Raw genomic sequence first — 21,273 nt, 5'->3', positions numbered from 1 at the left:
TGGGAGGGATGGGGTGGCTGGGTGAGGGACATTGGGGAGGGTATGTGCTATGGTGAGCGCTGTGAATTTTGTAAGACTCATGAATCACAGACCTGCACTCCTGAAACAAATAATACATTATATGTTAATAAAAAAATGTGGAATCTAAAAACAGCAACCAAACTCGTGGATAAAGAAATCGGATTTGTGGTTTCCAGAGGCAGGGGGTCAGGCAGGAGGGAGAACGGGAAGAAGGGCACCAAAAGGGACAAACTTCCAGTTACAAGATAAATAAGCCCTGGGGATGTGACACACAGCGTGGTGGCTAGTGTTAACTCCGCTGTGTGGTATATGGGAAAAGTTGCTAAAAGAGTAGATCCTAAGAGTTCTCATCACAAGGAAAAAAAGATTTTTTCTCTTTTTTTCTGGATAAATCTTTTTTTTCCGTGTCTATAAGAGGTGATGGGTGTTAAGTAAACTTGTTGTGCTGATCATTTCACAGTATAGGTTAGTCAGGTCGTGTTGTATGCCTTAAATTTATATAGCGCTGTGTGTTCATTATATCTCAATAAAACGGGGAAGACCACCTAGATATTCATATTCACCCCCACATAGGCAAGGTGACACGCAAGATTTGCACTCAAACACACTCTCACAGACATGAAAATACACACTCTACGTGCAAACTCACAAACCCAAAAAATCACAGACGATGGCACACAAACACTCGGACATTCAGGCACACGCAGGCTCACCTCAGACCCAGTCTAGACTTGCTTCCTGAGGACCCCAGTGTCACCACCACTCACACTGCCATCTTCAGCTCTTCCTGGGAATGTCTTGTCTGGCCAGGGTGAGAAGCTTACGGGTCAGGGAAGGGGGAAGGGGGTGGGTTGTACTAAGGGCTTGACCTCCCCCCAGGCTGGAGTCCCTGGGCCCCCCAGCCAGAAGCCCCAGCCCCCCTGCCCTAGCCCCAGGCTCCCATCAGCTGATGCATCTGGCAGCCCCTGGTGGCTGTCTCCGCCCCTCTTGCTGGCAGCCCCATCCTGGCAGGGATTCCCAGCCAAACTCCTGCTTCATCCCCTGCTGTTCACCCACTCTCTCGCACGCGTGGGCCCCCATGGCTAACTCGGCACTCCACCACTCCTGGCCAGCCCTCTCCAAGCTGTGGCTGAAGCGGTGGGCCTTCAAGAGAGGTAAGGGGGCGGGCCGTGACCAGCAGGCAGGGCTCCCTGGGCAGCCTGGAGCCTTTTCTTGGCCTGGGGCGCAGACTCTGCTTGATCCAGCCCCGAATTCCATGATTCCCAGCTCCCCCGGCCCCCACAGAACATCACAGACTTCTGGGGTCCCGTCTCCCCAGCTCAGCCAGGACCTTGTCTCAGGAGATAAATTTGCAGAAAAAGAAATCCCTCTGAGCAGCCTGATGACTTCCTGGGGGTTCCTGATGCTCTTTGCTCTCGGATCGCTGCAGCACGGAGGCTCAGGGAAGCAGCAAAAAGGAGGAGGTTGGAGACTCCCAGGGCTTCTGGTAGATGCCTCCCTCGAACACACACACATTGTCTGGTGGCAACCCCCTCCCAGGTCCTGGGGCCTCAGTTTACCTCTATGGGGGCTGGAGAGGCCCTTGTAGTACACCCCCCAAGGTGTGGGTGAACTGCTTTGGCAAAAAGACGCTTCTCCTAAAATCTCGAAGCGAGTTTACCCTTGAAGATAACCAGACAGTGTCCGGGGCCACGGGGCGTGGAGCCTCCTGGACGTCCTTGCCCCTCTGTGCCTCCCACCTTTGCACGACCCTCCCCCACCCCATCAGGCCAGCCCATGCTCAGCCTCAACAAGTCCTAGCCATTGCCACCTGCATGAGTCAAGTACTGGTTCGGGGTGGCAGTGAGGGTTCGTGAAGGGGGGAGGCCAATGAAAACATCCCTTAGCTCATGCTCGCCACAGACTCTGAGGGCCGAATGTGTACCAGGCACCCTGCTTGGGTCAGGAAGGAGATGGGAGTATCAGAGGACCCGGAGGCTGGGGTTGGGCAGAAAGAGGGTGGCCTAGAGACTGGGATGCAGTAGAAGAGTAGTCAGAATAATGGAAGCTGCTGCCACGGGTTGAACCTTCCTGATGTTGAGAGAGGTTGAGTGACTTGCTCAAGGTCACACAGCAAGCGCATGCTGGAGGAACCAGGATTTGAAAACAGTTCTATTCCAAGGCGACCTTTGTGGTGTGTTCTGGCCAGTAAACAGAGCTGCTGGTGTGGGCGGCTGGAGGGCCCGGGGAGGGCTTTTAAATCCACCAGTGGATGGCAATACCAGAGAACTAGTGCATCAGCCAAGGACCACCAAAGTGCCTGTCTCTGACCCAGATGCTTACGAAGTTCCGCCCACTCCTGGCCTCTCTGCCCACCCCATCTTCCGGCCCAGACCGACTGAGACTGATTCACAGGCTGGCAAGTCGGGGAGTGAGCTGAAGGAACCAGCGGTGACTCTTACACCCTTTTATGGCTGGTGCTGCAGGGGCTGATGGTGGAAGAGGCTGCCTGGGACCTAAATCCGGGCTCCTTAGAGTGAATCATGGTGTTGGGGAGCAAAGTCTTTCCTAACAACGTCCTTCCAGTCTTTAGCCCTGGGGAGGGTGGGGAGACACATAGGAAGAGGGCGTTTTGTGCCCCTCTTAAGCTCCGTAACTGGCCATCTGGGCACCTAATGGGACTTCCTGGGAAAATGATGGGGTTGGATTTGGGGAAGCAAACAAGGCTAAGGAGAGGGTGGTTGGGAACTGCAGTGAGGTTCCCTCACTGAATGCATAAGGAGTGCATTCTGTGTCTTAAATCGGTTTCCTTCTTGCCTGGCTTCTCTGACTCTGTTCTGCCCTCCTTCCATCTACATGTCTTCTCCCTCATCCCCTCAGAATGCATTCTCCTGAATTTAATGCTTCACTGCCTCTAAACACTGCCACACCACCTATCCCAACTATCCATCCATCCATCGATGCATGCATGCATTCATCTTTCCATCCATTCATCCATCCACTATTCATCCATCTAATCATCTATCCATCCAACCATCCACCCATCTAACCATCTACACATCCGTCCATCCAAATAGCCAGCCAGCCAAGTATCCATTCATTCATGCATCCCAGCCTCCATCCATCCATCCATTTATATAAGCATCTACCCATCTCACCATCCATCCATCCATCCACCCATTCATTCATCCAACCATCCACCCATTCATTCATCCAACCATCCAGCCAGACAAATATCCATTCATCCAGCCAGCCAGCCAATGAGCCAACTATCTAACCACCCATCCATCTATCCATCTATCCAACAATATATTCACTCATTCATCCAACCATCCACTCATCCATCCATCCAATCATTTATTCACCCACCCACCCATTCATCAGCTTACCACAGGATAGTCTGGTGGTTATAAACCCCTGCTTTGGAGTTGGAAACACCTGGGTTCACATCCCAAGTCTTCCTCTTAACAGTATGGTATGACCTTGGGCAAGTCTCTAAGCCTCAGTTTCTTCTTTTGTAAACAGTGGGGACTTGGGGGTTGTTTTAAGGATAGAAGAATGCAAAGTACATGGCCGACTTAACATTAGGCAAAGCATATAGGAACAGATCAATACACATAAGATTTTACAACTTGGGGCTTGGCGATGTAAAAGTGGGACAGACATAGTATCTGCCCTCATGGACCTCATGGTCTGGAGCAGGGGTCAACAAGCTTTTCTGTAAAGGGCCAGAGAGTAAATATTTTCAGCTTTTTGGGTCACATATCTCTGAAGAAATTACTAAACTCTGCTGTTATCACATGAAAGCCGTCAGAGATAATACGTACACAAATGGGCATGACTTGTGCTAATAAAACTTTATTTATAAAATCAGATGTTGAGCCAGATTTGGCCCATGGGACCTCTGGTCTAAAAGGGAACAAGTAAACCAATCACAGTGCAATAGGGGGGTTGAAATTGTGGTTGACGATTGTGGTTGCACAGGGAGAGAAATAATGGGGGCTGAAATTCAGACAGTGGAAGAGGAAAGAAGAGAGGATGGAGTGGAGAAATGTCTGGGAGGTCACATTGACAGGGCTTGGTGTCCTGAGGGGTAGTGAGGAGGTAAGACTGGTCTCCAGGTTTCTGGCCAGGTCACTGGGAAGATAGTGCATTCACAGGGACAGAAGATGAGGAGAGAAAACAATGAGTTTGGTCCTGACAGCTTGAGGTTGGGGTATGGGTGGGAATACTAGGCAGCAATGACCAGAGGCCACTGGAGACAATGCCTGGAGCCTGGGGGGAGAGAATCTTCCACCAAAACCAGAGCTCATTGTGCAACATCAGAGTCAGAGGTCACTCTGTGAGCAGTGTCAGGGTTCAGCTTGTGGCACTAGGATGGGAACTCAGTCTATGATACCAGGATCAGGACTCAAGTCTATGATATTAGGATTGGGGCTCAGTCCATGACACCAGGATGGGGCTCAGTCTATGACATTGGGATTGGAGCTCAGTCCATGACCCCAGGATGGGGCTCGGTCTATGACACCTGGATCGAAGTTCAGTCTATGACCCTGGGCATCAGGGTTTATAGTCTGTGATACAAAGATTGGGGTTCAACATGGGATACCAGGATGAGAGTTGAGTCTGTCATCAAAGTCAAGCCCAGCCAGTGCTTGGGTCAGAAGCTTCCATAGAAAAAGTAAACTCATCCCTGGCCTTTCTTGTTTAGCCTGCGATCCCAGACCCACAGGGTTTGCAGATGCAAGGTCTGAGGTTCTGCCTTTGGCCTCCACAGGCTCTTGTGGCCTCAGGCCTCCATGAGGCCCCTGCCCAGTGAAGCAGGCAGACCCTTCGGTCTCTCCTGAGGCCCCTGGGGTGCTTGGCCAAGGGATGGGACTGACCCTGGGACCAGCTCCTCTTCCCCTCCCAGGCTCGCATCAGCCTCCCGGACCCACCCCCACATCTGGTTTTTCTCCTTCACAGCCTGCGTGTTTTGTTCGGACATTTCTCTGAGTCATAGATGCCGCCTTGGCTTCAGGGTGGGGAAGACGGGAGATACAAGGCTTAAATGAGGTGCAGCAGAGCAGAGTCCCTCAGTCAGCCTGAGAGGGGAGCTGGGAGAGCAGGGACGGTGGAAACAATGACGTTCTCACACACTGTGGCTGGCCCAGACATCAAAGGCTCATCTACGTTGAAGGAAATGGAGCTGAAGCCCATAAGCACCCACCCAATCAAAATTCTGCAAGGGGCCTCGGCGATTTTTTGGGCAACAATTTCATTGAGATACAATTCACACACCCTACAATTCACCTGTTTAATGGGTACAATTCAATGACTTCTAGTACTCGCAAGGTTATGCAACCATCACCACAATCCATTTTAGAATATTTTCATCACCCCAGTAGATATTCGTATCTTCTACCTGTCACTCCACAGCCCCCCACCTCCCCCACAGCCTTAGGCAACCACGACTCTGCTTTCTGTGTCTACAGATTCACCTATTTCAGACATTTTCTATAAATGGACTCGCATAGCACGTGGTCTTTGTCAACTGGCTGCTTATAATGTCTTCAAGGTCGATTCCCCCACCTTATAGCAGGTGTCAGAACTTTATTCCTTTTAGTGGCTGAATACTATTCCACTGTACGCCTACACCACACCTTGTGTGTCTATTCATCCATTGGTGGATACCTGGGTTGTTTCTACCTTCTGACTATTATAAATAATGCTGCTCATAAGCAGTCACATATAGGCTTTTGGGTGGACGTACGTTTTTATTTCCCGCGGGGCTATACCTGGGCATGGGATGGCGGGGTCACGAGATAGCTCTATGATTTTCTTTTTTAAGGGGCTGCCACACAGTTTTCCAGTGTCCTGGTATTTTTGCACACGTGCATGTGCCCACCTAACTCCTTTGCACTCATTTATTCATGAAACATGTTTATTTCTGCCTTGGCCGTTTCCTGCTGTCCTGGTTCAGAGGCCCTGGCAATTTTGTATTCATAATTTCGTATTCTTTCCTAAAAGAAGGCTCCTCCAGACTGCGTATGTTTCAGGGTCCCAAAACTTGGAGCAGTGTTTGCAGGTCTGCAGCCAGAAGAGAGGGGGTGTGAGTAGACAGCCCCGTTGGAATAGAGGGACATCATCGACCTTCCCCTCTGCTAGACCCTTTGAAGAATGAATGGGGGGTGTTGCTCATAATCACCCTGGCTCAGCGTTAATTAGGACTGTCCCCAGCAAACCAGGACATGGGGTCACCCAGCCATAGGGGACCCAATCTACCTACCTAACTCAGCACTTTCCAAAAGCATCTGACATCCCACTCTCCCACCCCAACTCAGCCCCACCTGAGGCCACCATTGCTCTTATTTAGAACGCGCTGGTCTGGTCAGTCCCTCCATGTATCCCTCCACTGGTCTCCTCACCTCCAGGCACTCTCCTGTCACCTCCCTGGTTTCAGCAGAGCCTGGGATGTCTTGACGGGGGATGGAGGAGTGAAGGGAGTCCAGATGTCAAGGCAATGCAATGAAATGAAATGCACATGAAAGAGGCACCATAAGTGGGGGGCGGGCAGAGATTTCTGGAAGGAATACAGTGAGGTCTTCAGGCAGGCAGCCTCAGAGCAGGAATGGAGGGGGAGGGTCTCATGCAGCAGGTCCTGCGGGAGCAGAGACAAGACACAGAAGGAATATCCTGGTGGATATCGGTGGCCGGGCCAAGAGTCTCCATATCCTTCCTGCAGGCAATAAGGAACCTCCGCAGGGATTTGAATAGGCAAGGGTGACCTCTCTTGCTGTGGTGTAAGGGGCAGGAAGAGAGAAAAGGGGGTACCCACTCCTCCCACAGCAGGCAGCTCAGTCCAAGACCTGATATCAAGCCAGGGCACCCTCCTGACCTAGAGAGCAAGGAAAGTGGCCAAGACTGGCCAAGGACCACACACACTGGGCCCCTTCACCCTCCCCAAAGCTCTGAAAGGCATCGTCACACCCACCTTCCAGGTGAGGAAACTGACCCTCAAGGTGCCTTCCCCAAAGGGGGGGCAACCATTAATGACAGGTCCAGGCAAGGACACAATCTGCTTGACCCTAAAGCCCTGGTTTTCCCCTCTATCCCATGGCACCCAGAGGTCCCTAAAACTCCAAATACAGCATCGGGGCAGAGGTGCCTGAAGTCCCACCATTAGAGACCCTACAAATGTGGGCATTGGGCACTTGCATTTGATCTTAAGGATCCGTTCTATTGAATGAGGGCTTTTTCTGCCAGAGCAAGTATGACAAACCGGCGTCATCTTAGGAGCCCACTCGGATTAACTCAAGATAGCTGGTGGGAAATGGTGCCTCGGAGGGGGGAGGGGGAGGGGATCCTAAAGGGATAAACGATCAGCAGGAAAGAGCCTCATGATTGAATACATATGTCCGCCACAGGCACAGGATGGGGAGGTGACGGCATGTAGGCGGGCTTAAAAGTCATGGAGCCATCTTCTTCCACCACCCCATCTTACAGATGAGAAGACTGAGCCCCAGCAGAGCAGCGGCAGACGCAGAACTCAGACTCCCGCTCCTCAGCCCTCCCCCCTTGGCCCTGACGCCTGGTCCCTCCTTTCTGCACAGGTTCTGAGCCCAAGCCATGCGTCCAGCCCTTTGACTCTGGAGCTGCAGCCTCAGGCACCGAGAGCAGCGACGGAGCCTGGAGGCCCGAGCACCCAGATTTCCCCACCATGGAGGATGAGCAGGCAGGTGTCTGATGGCTGAGACGGGCCGGAGCTGATGACACCAGTGACAGCAAGTACACTTTGTAAAACACGTGCACTTTACCAGGCACATTTGTGCACGTTAGTTCAGAGAACGCCCGTTAAAACTTGGCCGAGTAGTGATGATCCCATTTTATAGATGAGGAGACTGGAATCCTTCCTGGAACAAGGGGACGGAGGGAGGGAGGGGTAAGTAGAAGGTCGCTGGATGGACGGATGGGAGGAAGGAAGAACTGACAGAGGGATGGATACATGGATGGCTGGACGGATGGGAGGAAGGAAAGAAGCTTAGATGGGTGGGTGGGTGGATGGAGGAAACACGAAGAAGAAGCTTCCACGGGGAGCTCCAAGCTAGAGCAGCCCTGCAGAGTGGTCTCGAGTCAGGCGGAGAGGGCTATCCATTAGGTCCCCACATCGATCAGGGGTGGCGGGTGGGCTGCCCAGGAAGGGGCGTGACTTCCTGGAAGGGGTCTGACAGCGGACAGCCATCTGCGGACAGCCCCCCTCCCCGCATCTGGGGCGGCACTTCCGGGGAAGGGGTTCTGGGTGGCATTTTGCACCGCCCCCCCCCACTAAGGAAGGAGGGTCTGTGACAGTTAAAGCATATAGGGCATCCTGTGGCCCCACCCCGACATTTTGTAGAAGAGGATGCTAGGGCCCAGCAGGTAGGACCTGGCCCCAAGTGTCAGGGAGGATCCAGGGTGCACGAAGGTAAGATCAGGACTCAGGTTTAGTTCAGGGCTCTGGACGTTTCAGATAAAACCGTAGGCTGCAGGCAGTGGGCAGATGAGGTGGTGATGTGGGAACAGGGCGCCCTGGGAGTATGCGGCCAGACTCTATCCCCCCCCACCAAATGAAGCCCTCCACCTGCGTCCCTGTCACTGTCATCTACCTGGTCACTAGAGCTGGAGGTAATGGAAGGCACTGTCCTTGTCCATTCCCTCCCCCACTCTCACGCGAGCCCTGTGAGCCCCGCTTGGGCACAGCCCTCACATCACCCCCCCCCCAGGCATCCTTGGTGCCCCCGTCGGAGCCCAGCTCCACTCTGCCTCTTGCATGATCTCCCTGAAGACAAATCGCAGCCCACCCCCCCACCACCACCACTGTTTGGAACTTAGAGATTAAATTCTTGCTTGACCTACCAGGCCTGCTAATCCAGCCCCATGTTCCCCCTCCACACCTCCAGCCAGTAAGGAACTCTTGCCAGTTGTTGGAAGGCATCAGGACCTCCCAAGCCTGCAGGCTTCTGAACGTTCTGTTCTTTTGATGCCTGGAATGCTCTTGTCTGTAGCTTCTGCCTAGCCAACTCCTATTTGTTCCTCAAGGCTTCATTGGCTGTCACCTCCTCCAGGAAGGCCCCCTGGTTCGCTTTCTTTCTTTTTTCTTTCTTTCTTTCTTTCTTTCTTTCTTTCTTTCTTTCTTTCTTTCTTTCTTTCTTCTTCTTTCTTTCTTTCTTTCTTTCTTTCTTTCTTTCATTTAGTAGGACTTCTTCTTGAAAGTCTACTGTCTCCTAACTGGTAAGATGTAGATCTTTTCTTTTTTCTTTTCTTTCTTTTTATTTTTTAAGTAGACTCCACGCCCAATGTGGTGTTTGAACTCATGACCCTGAGATTAGGAGTCCCATGCTCTACCGACTGAGCCAGCCAGGCACCCCAAGAGGTAGATCTTTTTTTAAAATATATGAAACGTGACCAATGCGTGAAACTTGGCCAGTTCAAGGGATCATTCATGTGTCATGTGGACGCTACTTTATGTGGTCGGAAATAGGTTTTTTGGGGTTTTGTTTTGGCTCTGGAAGCTGTCTAAAGTTTGCTTAACTTTTCCTAACTGAGTTGTACTTAATAGGTTTTTTACCCCAGTGATTACCCTGGGTGTAGTGCTTTAAAATAGAGGGGATTTTCTAAGTAAAATTCCAATCCAGAATTCCTGTCCCTCCAGACAGGGCCTGCTGGCCCCCCTCAGTTCTTTTCTTCAGCCTGCTTCCTGGAACATTCTATCATACTTGATTATGCTGGCTGGGTTAAACCATCACTCCTCCTGCACCTAGCTCCGGGAGGGCAGGGGACGGACTGTGTGACTGCATCTGACACAGCCCTCAACTTCCTCAGAGGGAGAGCCCTGACTCCCGAACCAGAAAAACAGCAAGCACCATCAGACCTGCTTCTACTGACCCAGGGCTTGCAAAGTGCACACATCATCCCGTTGTACTCACACAGCAAGGAATCCTACAAGAAGGCAGCATTGCACCCATTTTTCAGAGGAGAAAACTGAGACCCAGAGAGAGTTTGGGCCTTGCTTGAGGTCCCGCTGAGCTAATAAAAGTCATACCAGGGATGCAAACCCTGACTGAGGTTTTCCTACCATTTGAGCTGCTCAAGAATCAGCTGCCCTGTCATTTATTTGCTATTTTGTTCGATACCAACCTCCTTTCTTACCTGATGAAATGGAACCAGAGAAACAATATGCTCGAAGCTGCTTTGGCGTGCCATGGTTTGCTGATATACGATGAAATAAATAACTATTGACGTTTTTAAAAACCAGTTTATCCATGTACTGTCCAAATCTGCACCCAGTAAGCCCTTCTGCAGAGAGCATTCCTGGGACATCTCGCCTCTGAGTCTGACTGGGGGGGAGCCCATCCCCCAAGGCTCCCCAGGGTCCATGCAGTGAGAGCCTGGATTTATTGCATCCTCTCTGGGGTGTCAGGGCCAGCATACACTGTTTAGTCAGACGCCTGGAAAGGCTCCCATTGGGCTGCCTCCCGCCTTTTCTCACCCAGGCAGTGTTGGAGGAAAGATTCGGGTTCCCAAGCCAAGGCTGAGGCTCCCCACCCCCTGCGTCCCTCAGTGTACCTGCTGCCGGGAGCGAGGACGGCCTGTGCCCACAGCTGCCCCACCACCCCTGCCACCCCCAGCCCTGGCCAAGTGCCCGCTGCTGCCTCCGGTGAGGGAGGCCAGATGCAGGAGAGGGAGAGGGGGCCCAGCCCAGGCCAAGAGGCTGTCCTGACATGTTTATATTTACAGAAGGATAAAAACCAGAGACACAAGGAAACCTTTCGGGCAGTGGCAGAGGAGACAGGAGTCAACAGAGGGAGGTTGTCCAGGCACCAGGGATGGGACTGGAGTGATTTGGGGGAAAAGGGAGACCTGCCAGGATGCTGCTGCTCAGGTCACAGGAGGGGCAGGCGAGCCTGAGCCAGCCACGACCAGAGACGTAGGTACTCCCACAGAGACCGAAGCGGGACCCTGGTATATAAGGGACAGAGGGAGGACACGGAGCCAGAGAAGGGGCAGCTGGGGAAGGTGGGAGGGACAAAGATCAACGGGGGCAAAGGAGAGATTCTAGAGAAAGGGAGGCTGTGCGAACAGCATGGAGCGTGCTCCAGAAGTCAAGCCCAGAATTACCGCCCGCTCCAGCAATCCCCCTTCTGGATAGCTACCCCAAAAAAATTGAAAGCAGGGACTCGAACAGCTCTCTGTACGCCCACGTTCACCGCACGCTTCACAATAGCCAAACGTGGAAGCAACCCGTGTCCATCGTGGGATGAATGGGTACAAAGAAGAAGGAAAGAAGAAGGGGTAAACCTGTGGAGAGCTCCCAGCGGGTGAGGCCAGGGGGAAAAGACAGATCCGGTATAGCTCCTCTCTCCGGGTACTTTCGACTTTGAATTGGAAGCTTCTCCGCAAATCCCCCATGCCAAGCATTAGTAGGGGGCCTCCCTGTTTTCCCTCACCTGCTAAGGACTGGCCCTGCCTGGCCAAATGGTCCAGGGGTAGGGTTGCAAGACTGAGCAAACAAAATTACAGGACACCCAGTTAGATTTGAATGTCAAATAGTGCAATGTTTCGGGATATATTTATACTAAAAAAAAAATACTTGTTTATCTGAAATTCAAATTTAACTGGGCGTCTTGTATTTTCTCTGGCAATCCTATCCTGGGGTACTTTTTTTTTTAAGATTTTATTTATTTATTTGACAGAGAGAGAGAGAGCACAAGTAGGGAGAGTGGCAGGCAGAAGGAGAAGCAGGTTCCCCGCTGAGCAGGAAGCCTGATGCGGGGCTCAATCCCAGGACCCTGAAATCATGACCTGAGCCGAAGGCAGACGCCCCCTCCAAAGATTTTATTTATTTATTTGAAAGGGAGAGAGGGGGGGAGCCTGGGTGGCTCAGTCGTTAAGTGTCTGCCTTTGGCTCAGGTCATGATCCCAGGGTCCTGGGATCGAGCCCCGCATCGGGCTCCCTGCTCAGCGGGGAGCCTGCCTCTCCCTCTCCCACTCCCCCTGCTTGTGTTCCCTCTCTCGCTGTCTCTCTGTCAAATAAATAAATAAAATCATTAAAAAAAAAAAAAAGAAAGAGAGAGAGAGAGAGAGAGAGAGCGCACCAGTCGGGGGAGGGGCAGAGGGAGAGGTGCCCCAGAGGACTTTTTAAAAAATCACATTTATTAACATCACCACCAATCTTTTTTTTTTATTTTATTTTAAAGTAATCTCTACACCCAACATGGGGCTTGAATTCACTATCCCAAGATCAAGAGTCGCATGCTCAGGGCGCCTGGGTGGCTCAGTCGGTTAAGCATCCAACTCTTGGTTTCAGCTCAGTTCATGATCTCAGGGTCCTGGGATTGAGCCCTGCTTTGGGCTCCATGCTCAGCGGGGAGTCTGTTTAAGATTCTCTCTCTCCCTCTCCCTCTGCGCCTTCCCCTGCACTCACATGCTTTCTCTCTCTCTCTTTCTAAAATAAATAAACAAACCTTAAAAAAAAAAAAAAGTCACCTGCTCTACCAACTGAGCCAGCCAGGCACCCCTCTTGGGGGACTTCTGTAAAGTCCATGAAGGGGGGCCATGTCCCCTCAGTGGCCCCTTCAGGCCACCAACTGGGACAGTCCATTGAGGGCTGCCTGAGACCACAGAGATGCCTGGGGCTATGTCTCAGTACTGGCTTTTCAGGGAGCAATAGGAGAGGCCCACCCACCCTCCTACCCACCAAACCCTGTCTGAGGTCAGTCCTAACAAAGTCCTGGACAAGGAAAGTCCCTGGGCTGCAGATTGTGACAGCCCAGAGGAGGGACATCTTACCTACACTTGAGGAGTCAGGAAGGCAGCCTGCAGGGCATGCCCAAGCTGGCTTTTGAAGGATGAATAGGAGTTCTCCAGGCCAAACTGTAGGTGGGCTGGAGAAGAGGTTTTCCAAGGAAAGGCAAGTTCCCTGACTGGGAAAAAAAAAAAAAAAAAGGCAAATAGAATGATTTGGAGGGAGACAGAGAAGAGAAAAGGAATAGGAGAAGGAGAGAGATGGGTGAGAAAGAGCATAGGGCTTGGACCCAGACAGACCTGAGTTTGAGTCCGGCTCTGCCATTGGTTGGCCCTGTGATCCAGGGAGAGTCTTCCTTCCTCCCTGAGCCTCAGTCTTCTGATCTGGAGAGTGGGATAACAGTGCCCCCTCGTGGTGGAGCTACTGTGGTACGAGGGATAAGGCCTGTTAGCGGCTTGAGGCTACGGAGGGGCCAGAAGCGGAGGCAGCTGACCAGTAGCCTTTTGTAATGTGCCCCCTGGGCGTGTACCCATCCAGGAGGGGAAGGTATTGATTGGCTTAAGCGCTGGTGTTCCAGACTCCAGTAAGAGGGAGCAGGGCCAGGAATAGGGGACGGGAGCCAGGTGAGTGGTACAGCGCAGGGTCCAATACTGTCCTTTTTTAACATTTTGGTAACTCATTCATCACGGATCTCCTTGTATTACTCGACTTTAAAAAAGAAATGCTGTGCTAACGTAACTGCGCTGGGAGCCCCGACACCACGTGAAATTCTGCATTAGCGTCCAGGATAACTTAGGTCCATGCAGCTGCATTCGAAGACCTTGAACAAGCCGGGTGAGGGGCTAGGGCCAAGGTCATTACGCCGCTTTCCGAAGCCCATCAGAGGGAAGGTCAGCGAGTGAGGTGGCATCAGGGCTAGAAGCCCAGGCTTCTGGCCCCTTTTTTGGGAATGAGGTCTTGAAGGCCCAGGTTAGACAGAGTGCTGGGGGGACTACCCCCATTCACCCCACCTGCCACGAGAATGGCGCTGGCCCAGGTTGGACGGGAGGGGGATGGGCAGGGACTCGGTGCCGGGACCTCTGCTCTGCTGCCCTCGGTCAACGCCTTCTCCCCCCACACCGGCCTACAGGAGGATGGTATTCCGGGGCAGCTCGGCGACAGCACGGAGGACCTCAGCCTGGACTTGGGGGCCCTGCAGGGCAGCGAGTATCTCCAGGACCTGGGCCTTGGGGCCTTTTCCCACAGCCAGCCTGGGGAGGCCGGGGACAGCGGCCCCCCCAGCGAAGAGGCCGGAGGAGCATCGACCTTCTGCAGCTCAGCAGAGACCCAGGGCCTGCCTCGGAGACGCAGCTGGGAGAGGTCGCGGAGCTGCTCTGGGAGCTGGCAGAGGTCAGCCCGCACCACCAGCCGGTGCCTTCCCCACCTGCCTCCCTCAACACCCCCGCCCCAAGTCACCCCAAGTAGAAATCCAATCTGCGATGCAAACACATGGATCTACCTGCAAATTCACTGGCAAGGCTCCCCCGACGACCCCTCTGATGGAGGGAGACCGAACACCCCTCCGGATTCTGACCACTCCTCCCCGCCCCAGAAGGATGGCCCCGCAGGTCCCCCCAGGCCCCTGGATGCTGGCGCCGGGGCCACCGCCAGCTGGAAGAGACGCACTGAAGACCTGCCTTCCTCATTTCTTCCAGCAGGCTCAGCCTCGAGGCCTCGGCTATGAAGGAGGGGCCCTGTCTCCCTCGGACACTGGCCAGCCTTGCTCTGAACCTACCCGGAGAGGATCTGCAGGCCTGGACCCAGGAGTGTCTGTCTGGGGGTGGGACCCCAGCAGAGCACCCAGGCAAGGTGGGTGCCACCTCCAGCCACCCCTGACAATGGTACAACTCTGGGCCCAGGGGCCAGCGTGGCAGCTGGGAAGGAGCTCCTTACCCGTAGCTGGTAGGACTTACCTGTCACAGCGGGGCTGCCCTTGGGTAGTGCAAGACTGGGGAGTCACCGAGTCCTGAGATTGCAGCCCAAGCCTGAGGGTTCTTCATTGGAGTGGGGTCCACAGTAGGGGACCCTCGGTTACAAGTGCAACCCATAATCTGGGAGGCAGAGGAGATGGTCTCTGCCTCTTTGCGGCTAGAAGGAAGCCCCGCCCGTGACTGGTAGATCTTGTCTCAGGTCTGGGATTCCAGCCTCAGGGCTGTAGCCTGTGGCTGGGGCATCTTTGCCCCGGACCGTGACCTGGGGAGAAACCCCTGATGGGCTGGAATCTGGAGCTCAGAGTTTTGGGGCTCCAGCCCACAGCTGCCGCTATGGAGATCCATCCCCGTGCCCTGTGGCTGAGGGGCGCCCCTACCTGCAGCTGGAGGTTGGGGGCTGTGGGCCCTCCATCTGGGGAGCTTGCCTGCACCCCGAGCTGCCTCCCTGGCTTAGCGAGATGCTTATTCCCCGCAGGAATGTGACAGCCCTGAGAAAAGAGTAAGGTCACGGTCCGTTCCCGTGTCCTTCGATGAGATCAGCTCCCTGGAAATCTCTCCCGCTTTGGAGGTGCCCACTCCAGCTGTTCAAGGTAGCCCAGCCTGAGGGTTTCCCTCATTTAAACCAAGAAGGGTAGGGGGTTTCTGCTGGAGGGTTCCCTGGATGGAGCCCCAGACAGGCCTGAGAGAGGAAAGGGCTACTAATGGGTGGGAGGGAGGCTTCGGGGCCCCATGCGCAGGAACTGGGCAGAATTCCTGGGGTGGGGGAGCAGGTGGAAGGGGAGAGGCATCCAGCACCTGCCCCTCCCCTTCCCCCCGGGGCCTCCAGCTACGGGTGGACTGCAGTCCCCTTGCTCCCCCAGGGCTCTTCTTCTGTTTCTACCTCTGTCCCCTACTTTAGCTCCCTCATTATCTCTGAATCTCCGTCCTAAGAGCTTGTGTCTCCCTGCTGTCAGAGGGACCTGAAGTCTAAACCCAAATCTACCACTTTCTAGTAAGTCTCTGAGCCTTGCGGTTTTATAAGAATCAAGGGCGCCTGGGTGGCTCAGTCAGTTAAGCCTCCGACTCTTGATTTCCGCTCAGGTCGTGATCTCAGGGTCGTGAGATGGAGCCCCGTGTTGGCTCCGCGCTCAGCTGGGAGTCTGCTTGAGATTTTCTCTCTCTCTCTCTCTCTCCTTCTGTCCCCCCCTCCACTCTCTCTCTCTAAAATAAATAAAGAATAAAGAAAAAATATGGAACAATAAGTGTATCTCCTTAGGGCTACTTGGAGGGTCCACTGAGTGCACATGTGCAAAGCGCTTGGCACATTGTCCGCAGTCTTGAGACCCAGGGGTGCACCCCCAACGCTGGCTCTCTACCCTCTTGGTGCCTCTCCTCCCCGAAGGGCAAGCCCCATCTGGAAGGTCTCCAGTTGTGCAGGGATGGGTCACAGGGGGCCCAGGTGGGGCTGGTCTGCCCCAGAGCCCCCTCATGCCTGTACCTCCCGGGGTGGGGGCTGCTTCCAGGCATGGAGCCCCCAGTGCTGGAGTGCATGGAAAAGGACCACGTGGAGCCAGACCACGTGTGAGTATCTGCCTAGTGGTGGGGAGGGGACTCCAGGGGACAGCCACGGGGTCAAGGCTGGGGTCCCTCCCCAACCCCCCCATAACCTTGGGCTTCTCTCCCACACCATCTTCTCCCAGAGGAGAGACCCAGGCCTCTCCAAAGGGTTCTCAGTATAGCATCAGGGGAGGGGTCGGGTCTCCCGGTCAGGGTCTACATCAGGACCGGGGGCCTGGTTGGGCAATCACAGCTGGCTGGGGGAACACGTCTATGACCTGGGGCAACTGTGAGCTGTTTTTGTCCACACTCCTCCCTGCCCCCTGCCCCAGGCTGATTGTCCAGCAGGTGCTTCAAGAACTTCGGCAGTACCATGGGTAAGTGAGAAGGGGGACAGGTGTGAGGGGACAGGGGTGGGAAGACAGACACAGAAGACAAGTATGGGGGGAAAGTGGAGGGGGACAGTATAGGAGTGGACAGGTGGGGGACAGGTGTGGAGAAGACAGGGAGATAGGGGAGAGAAACATGGACAGGAGAGGTGGGGGGAGGGACTAATGAGGGAAAGGGCAGGGGACATGAGCTGGGGATGAGGGAGCCCATGAGTTACCTTAGCTCCAATGAGAAACGGTGCGTCTTTCCCAAGACACCGCCATTTGCTAAAATCTTCCTGACATGCTGATTTTGTCTGATCAAGATGTGTTACCACCCTCTGCTGGAAAACCAGTCACAGTGATCATGGATAGAGCACACAGTGGGAGGGATGGAGGGATGGTGGGGTCTCAGATGTGGCTCCAGGGCGCACGGAAGCACTGGGGGAGAGAGGAGGCAGGAGATGGGGCAGCTGGGGAAGGAGGGGGGAGAGAGGAGGCAGAAGATGGGGCAGCTGGGGAATGAGGGGCCGCTGACCCAGGGGTCTGTCCCCTCTGATCCTGCAGGGCCCGGCAGAGGTCTTGCTTGTCAACCAGCCCCGGAGGTGCCCACGCAAACCTCACCTGGTTTGAGTTCCTGTCTGAGTAAGTCTGCAGAGCTACCACAGGGGGGGACCTTTGGGCTGGGGCCTGCACTGGATCTGTACATGCTTTCCAGTGGCCCTCTGTGCAGGACCCTAAGCTGGGGGCAGGAGGTGGAGCCCCCATACTCTCCCTGGACCTGCCAGGGCAACGGTGGTGGTGGGGCCTGGGGAGGCTCCTCATTCACCCTGGGAGGGCAGAGGAAGACTTCCTGGAGGAGGTGACAGCTTGAGCTGGTCTCCAATGGAAGAGTAGGAGTTCACCAACACATGGAGAGGAGGATTGGGGAAATAAAGAGGCACCTTCCTGAAGAAAGGACAAGGCCTGAGGAATGGTGTCAGGTGGGGCTGGGAAGAGGGAAGGGGAGGGAAGTCAGCAGATCACCTCAGTGACACTAAGGAGCTCAGCTCTTTGGTGACTGATAATGGTGAGCACAGACAGGGCTGGGGGGCGGGGAGGGGCTGCAGCCTAGAGTTGTGGGATCTCCCTCCAGTGAATCGATTCTACAGGGGCTGGGTTTGTTTGCCGCTGACTTAATAAATACAGCTGATCCTGGAACAGCGCGGGTTTGAACTACATGCGTCCGCTGATACATGGATTTTTCTTCAATAAATAGAGTATACGACTGTAAATGTATTTTCTCTCCTTTACGATTTTCTTAATGACATTTCCTTTTCTCTGGCTTACTTTGTTGTTAGAACCCAGCACCTAATACCTATAACACATAGAATATGTGTTCATTGACTGCTGACTTTATCAGTAAGGCTTCTGATCAAAAGTAGGCTATCAGTAGTTACTTTGTGGGGGAGTCGGAAGTTATACATGGATTTTTGACTGTGCAGGGGGTTGGTGACCCTAACCCCTAAGTTATTCAAGGGTCAACTGTATTTATTAAATGAGGGGGTACCAGTAATCCAGTAATCTGGGGCTGGAGTGTTAGGGGGAAGAGGAGAGTGGGATTTGAGAGATATCCCAAAGGAAGAATGGGCAGGATTTGTAAGCTGATTAGATATTGGGGTCAGGGGTGAATCAGAGGGAGGAGACAGAAATGGACAGAGCCAGAATTTCCAGCCTTGCCCACTGAGGGACCCCAAGCTTGAGACCATGTCACAGTCCCCTCAGTAAACCCAGCCCCACAGTTCCTGGAACTTTGCAAACATCTGTAAATGTTTGTTGAGTGAATAAGTGAGAGGCAGAAGGAGAGAGTTCAGGGACCACAGAAGAAGTGAAACAGGACTAGGGGGCCATGAGGAAGAGACAAATTCCAGGTGGGGTCCAGGAGCAACTTGCAGGACAGGCTGAAAATGGCCCTCTGGCCCTGCTGCCCCACCTCGTTCATCTTTCCGTCCCTTAGGAGCGAGGATGGCGCCAGCAAGATTGAGCGGAGTAACAGGAGCACCAGGGTGAAGCGCAGACTGAGCTCCCTACGTTGTCGGGTCACCAGGCAGAAGGAGAAGGTCAGGGGGCCGGGCCAGGGGGGACCTCCCTCTACCTTCTCTAGTTCTTCAGTATGCCCCCGGCCCTGGAGCCCCGTGATTCGAGGTAGGTCTGAATGCACAAGGCATTCTAAGGTTCACTTCTATCCCCCACAGGGGAAGAGCCCAGTGCTTCTAAAGGACAAGGGTCAGGATGCTAGAGAGAGAAAGGAATGTATCAACGGGCACCAGCTGGCGCAAGGAACCTTCCTTGGCCACTCCAGCTGCCCCCTGTGTGGCAAACCCTTTCTAAGCTCTGGTAAGTCCCGTGGCCCAGCCCAGCCCTCTGGATGGCAGCCACTTTCTCTCCTTTATTGCCTCTCATTCTCTCTCGTGGCCTCCTTTGCCTTTTGCGTCCTCATCCCATTCACCCTTGCCAAGTGGATGCTGACCTCACCAGGTCCCTTAAGGGCAGGACCCATGTGGATACCTCAGGGCCCACAAAACACCTGTCTCAGCTTTTGTCACTGCAAAAACCCTCAGCTCGGGCTGCCTCACAAAATACCACAATCTGGGTGGTTTGAACAACAGAATTGTACAGTTCACCCTTGAACAATGCAGGGGGTTAGGGATGCGGATGCCCTGCCCCCCATACACACACAGTCGACAATCCACATATAATACTTTGCACTAACTTGGCACAACAGACTCACTCCTCCCACCCACCCCCAGAGGGGGTAGGTAGCCCCTTTCCTCCCCTCAGCTTTTAATTTAAGAATCACAGAAAAGTGGAGAGAGCAGAAGGGGTCCCCTTCTAACTTCACCCGGGTTCCCGTCACGGTAGCATCTTCTGTGACCACCATACATTGGTCACAACTCAGGAATCCACATTGGTGCCGTACTATTAATCAAACTGCAGATTTTCCTCAGATGTCACCAAGGTTTCTTCTTCCGTTCGGGTTCTGTTTCCAGACGCGATTCAGAATACTGTGTTCTCTTTCATCATCCTGTCTCCCTCGTCTCCCTGGTCCGTGAAGTTTTCTCAGTCTTTCCTTATTGTTCGTGACCTTGACAGTCTTGAGAGGTATTAGCCAGGTGTCTAGGACAACCCCCATCGGGGTTTGCCTGATGTTTTCTCATAATTAAACAGGGTTATGGGTTTGGGAACCTTCTTGCCTCATCAGATCAGGGGGTAAGTGCTGTCAATCTCATATCCCTGAGGATGTTAACCTTCATCCCCTGGTTAAGGCAACATCTGCCAGGTTACTATCCTTTTCCTCTCCCTACTCTAGTCTTTGGAAGCAAGTAGCTCAATCCAGCCTCCTCTCAGGATGGTGGGAATCAAGCTCCACCTCCTGAAGACAACATTCGATTTTCAGGACAGCCATTTGAGATCACAGATTTGAGTTGCTGTAAAAGAAAATATGTGGGTTGCCCTTAGCATGGTGCCTGGCACATATGGGCAATGTTAGCATCCATCATCATCATCATCATCATCCCCATGTGTTGTTGAGTTAAAGCTAGCAGCTAAATCACAGACCCACAACCGTGGGCTTTGACCACAGCTCCCACAATTGTGTAGGAGGCCCGTGGGGCCAGATCAGCTGTGGCTCACTCCAAACAGGCTGAGAGCAGGCACCTCCCACGTATCAGTAGCCACAAGCCTATCATCACTGGAGGTATTCAAAGCCAGATGTCACAATCTGTCCCTTAGAGGAAACAGCCCCGTAGTAAGTTACACAGAACAGGGAATGAGTCACACTCCAGGTAATTATGGAAGGTGGGTCGCCAGGGTAAAGCTGAGATGCTTTCCCAGAGACCAGCTCCACTGACAGAACACCATTCCAGATAGTTTTTTGTGTTTTTTTTAAGATTTTATTTATTTGAGTGATAGAGCGCTCAAGCAGGGGGAGCTGCAGAGGGAGAGGGAGAAGTAGACGATGAGCCAGGACGATGGGATCACGACCTGAGCCAAAGGCGGACGTTTGACCGACTGAGCCACCCGTGCACCCCTCCAGACAGTCCTATTACTGGCCTTGACCTCTGAGGTTCTTCACAGTCTGACCCCGCCTACCTGTTCACTTTTGCCTTCCACTGCTCAGCCACCGTGAAGTCTCGTGGCTGCCCACACACACCTGCGCCTTGCTCATTCAGCGCTGTTCCTGGAACTCCTGTGGCCACCTAACTCTTACTCACCCTTTAGAACAAAGCCAGGGCCACCTCCCCCAGGAAGCCTGGATTGTGGATCGGGCGACTGCATCAGCGTCTGAGTGTCTCTGAGGCCAGTTGCTCTCAGCCAGAGGACGTTGGCAATATCTTGCATTTTTTGTTGTCAGGACTGGGGTGCTGCTTGCACCTAAGTGGATAGAGGCCAGGGGTGCTGTTCAACATCCTCCAATACACAGAACAGCCCCTAACAACAGGCAACTCTCCAGCCCCAATTGTCAATAGGGCCAAGACTGAGAAACACTGCCATAGACTTACATTCCCTGTGTCTCCTTAGCTCTTAGCAGAGTCCCTGGCCCATGAGAAGGACATAATAAATGCACAATGGAAAGATAAAAGAAGGACGAGAGATA

At 53.4% G+C, this 21,273-nt stretch overlaps 1 protein-coding gene across 1 annotated transcript; it reads left to right on the top strand.

The window, feature by feature from the left end:
* The first annotated feature begins 1,099 nt into the window (after positions 1-1,099).
* Positions 1,100-20,003, top strand: LOC116625758 (rho guanine nucleotide exchange factor 18-like). Its single transcript, XM_032394584.1, has 11 exons — positions 1,100-1,175; positions 7,593-7,714; positions 13,893-14,152; positions 14,461-14,611; positions 15,209-15,323; positions 16,236-16,293; positions 16,602-16,646; positions 17,205-17,282; positions 18,634-18,736; positions 18,872-19,022; positions 19,987-20,003. The coding sequence occupies exons 1-11, from the start codon at positions 1,100-1,102 to the stop codon at positions 20,001-20,003; spliced, it is 1,176 nt and encodes a 391-aa protein (XP_032250475.1).
* Positions 20,004-21,273: the final 1,270 nt, after the last annotated feature.

This window comes from Phoca vitulina, unplaced genomic scaffold (genome assembly GCF_004348235.1).
Source record: "Phoca vitulina isolate PV1807 unplaced genomic scaffold, GSC_HSeal_1.0 scaffold81, whole genome shotgun sequence".
Lineage (NCBI taxonomy): Eukaryota > Metazoa > Chordata > Mammalia > Carnivora > Phocidae > Phoca > Phoca vitulina.
The sequence above is the reverse complement of the archived record's forward strand: the minus strand, read 5'-3'. Positions and strand labels throughout refer to the sequence as shown.

Bases quoted from the DNA above. Each gene is read 5' to 3' on its own strand.
- LOC116625758 (XM_032394584.1), top strand. From the start codon at position 1,100: ATGGCTAACTCGGCACTCCACCACTCCTGGCCAGCCCTCTCCAAGCTG. The intron at 16,294-16,601 runs GTGAGTATCTGC...CCCCTGCCCCAG, and splicing joins CACGTGGAGCCAGACCACGT to GCTGATTGTCCAGCAGGTGC. The intron at 17,283-18,633 runs GTAAGTCTGCAG...TCCGTCCCTTAG, and splicing joins TGGTTTGAGTTCCTGTCTGA to GAGCGAGGATGGCGCCAGCA.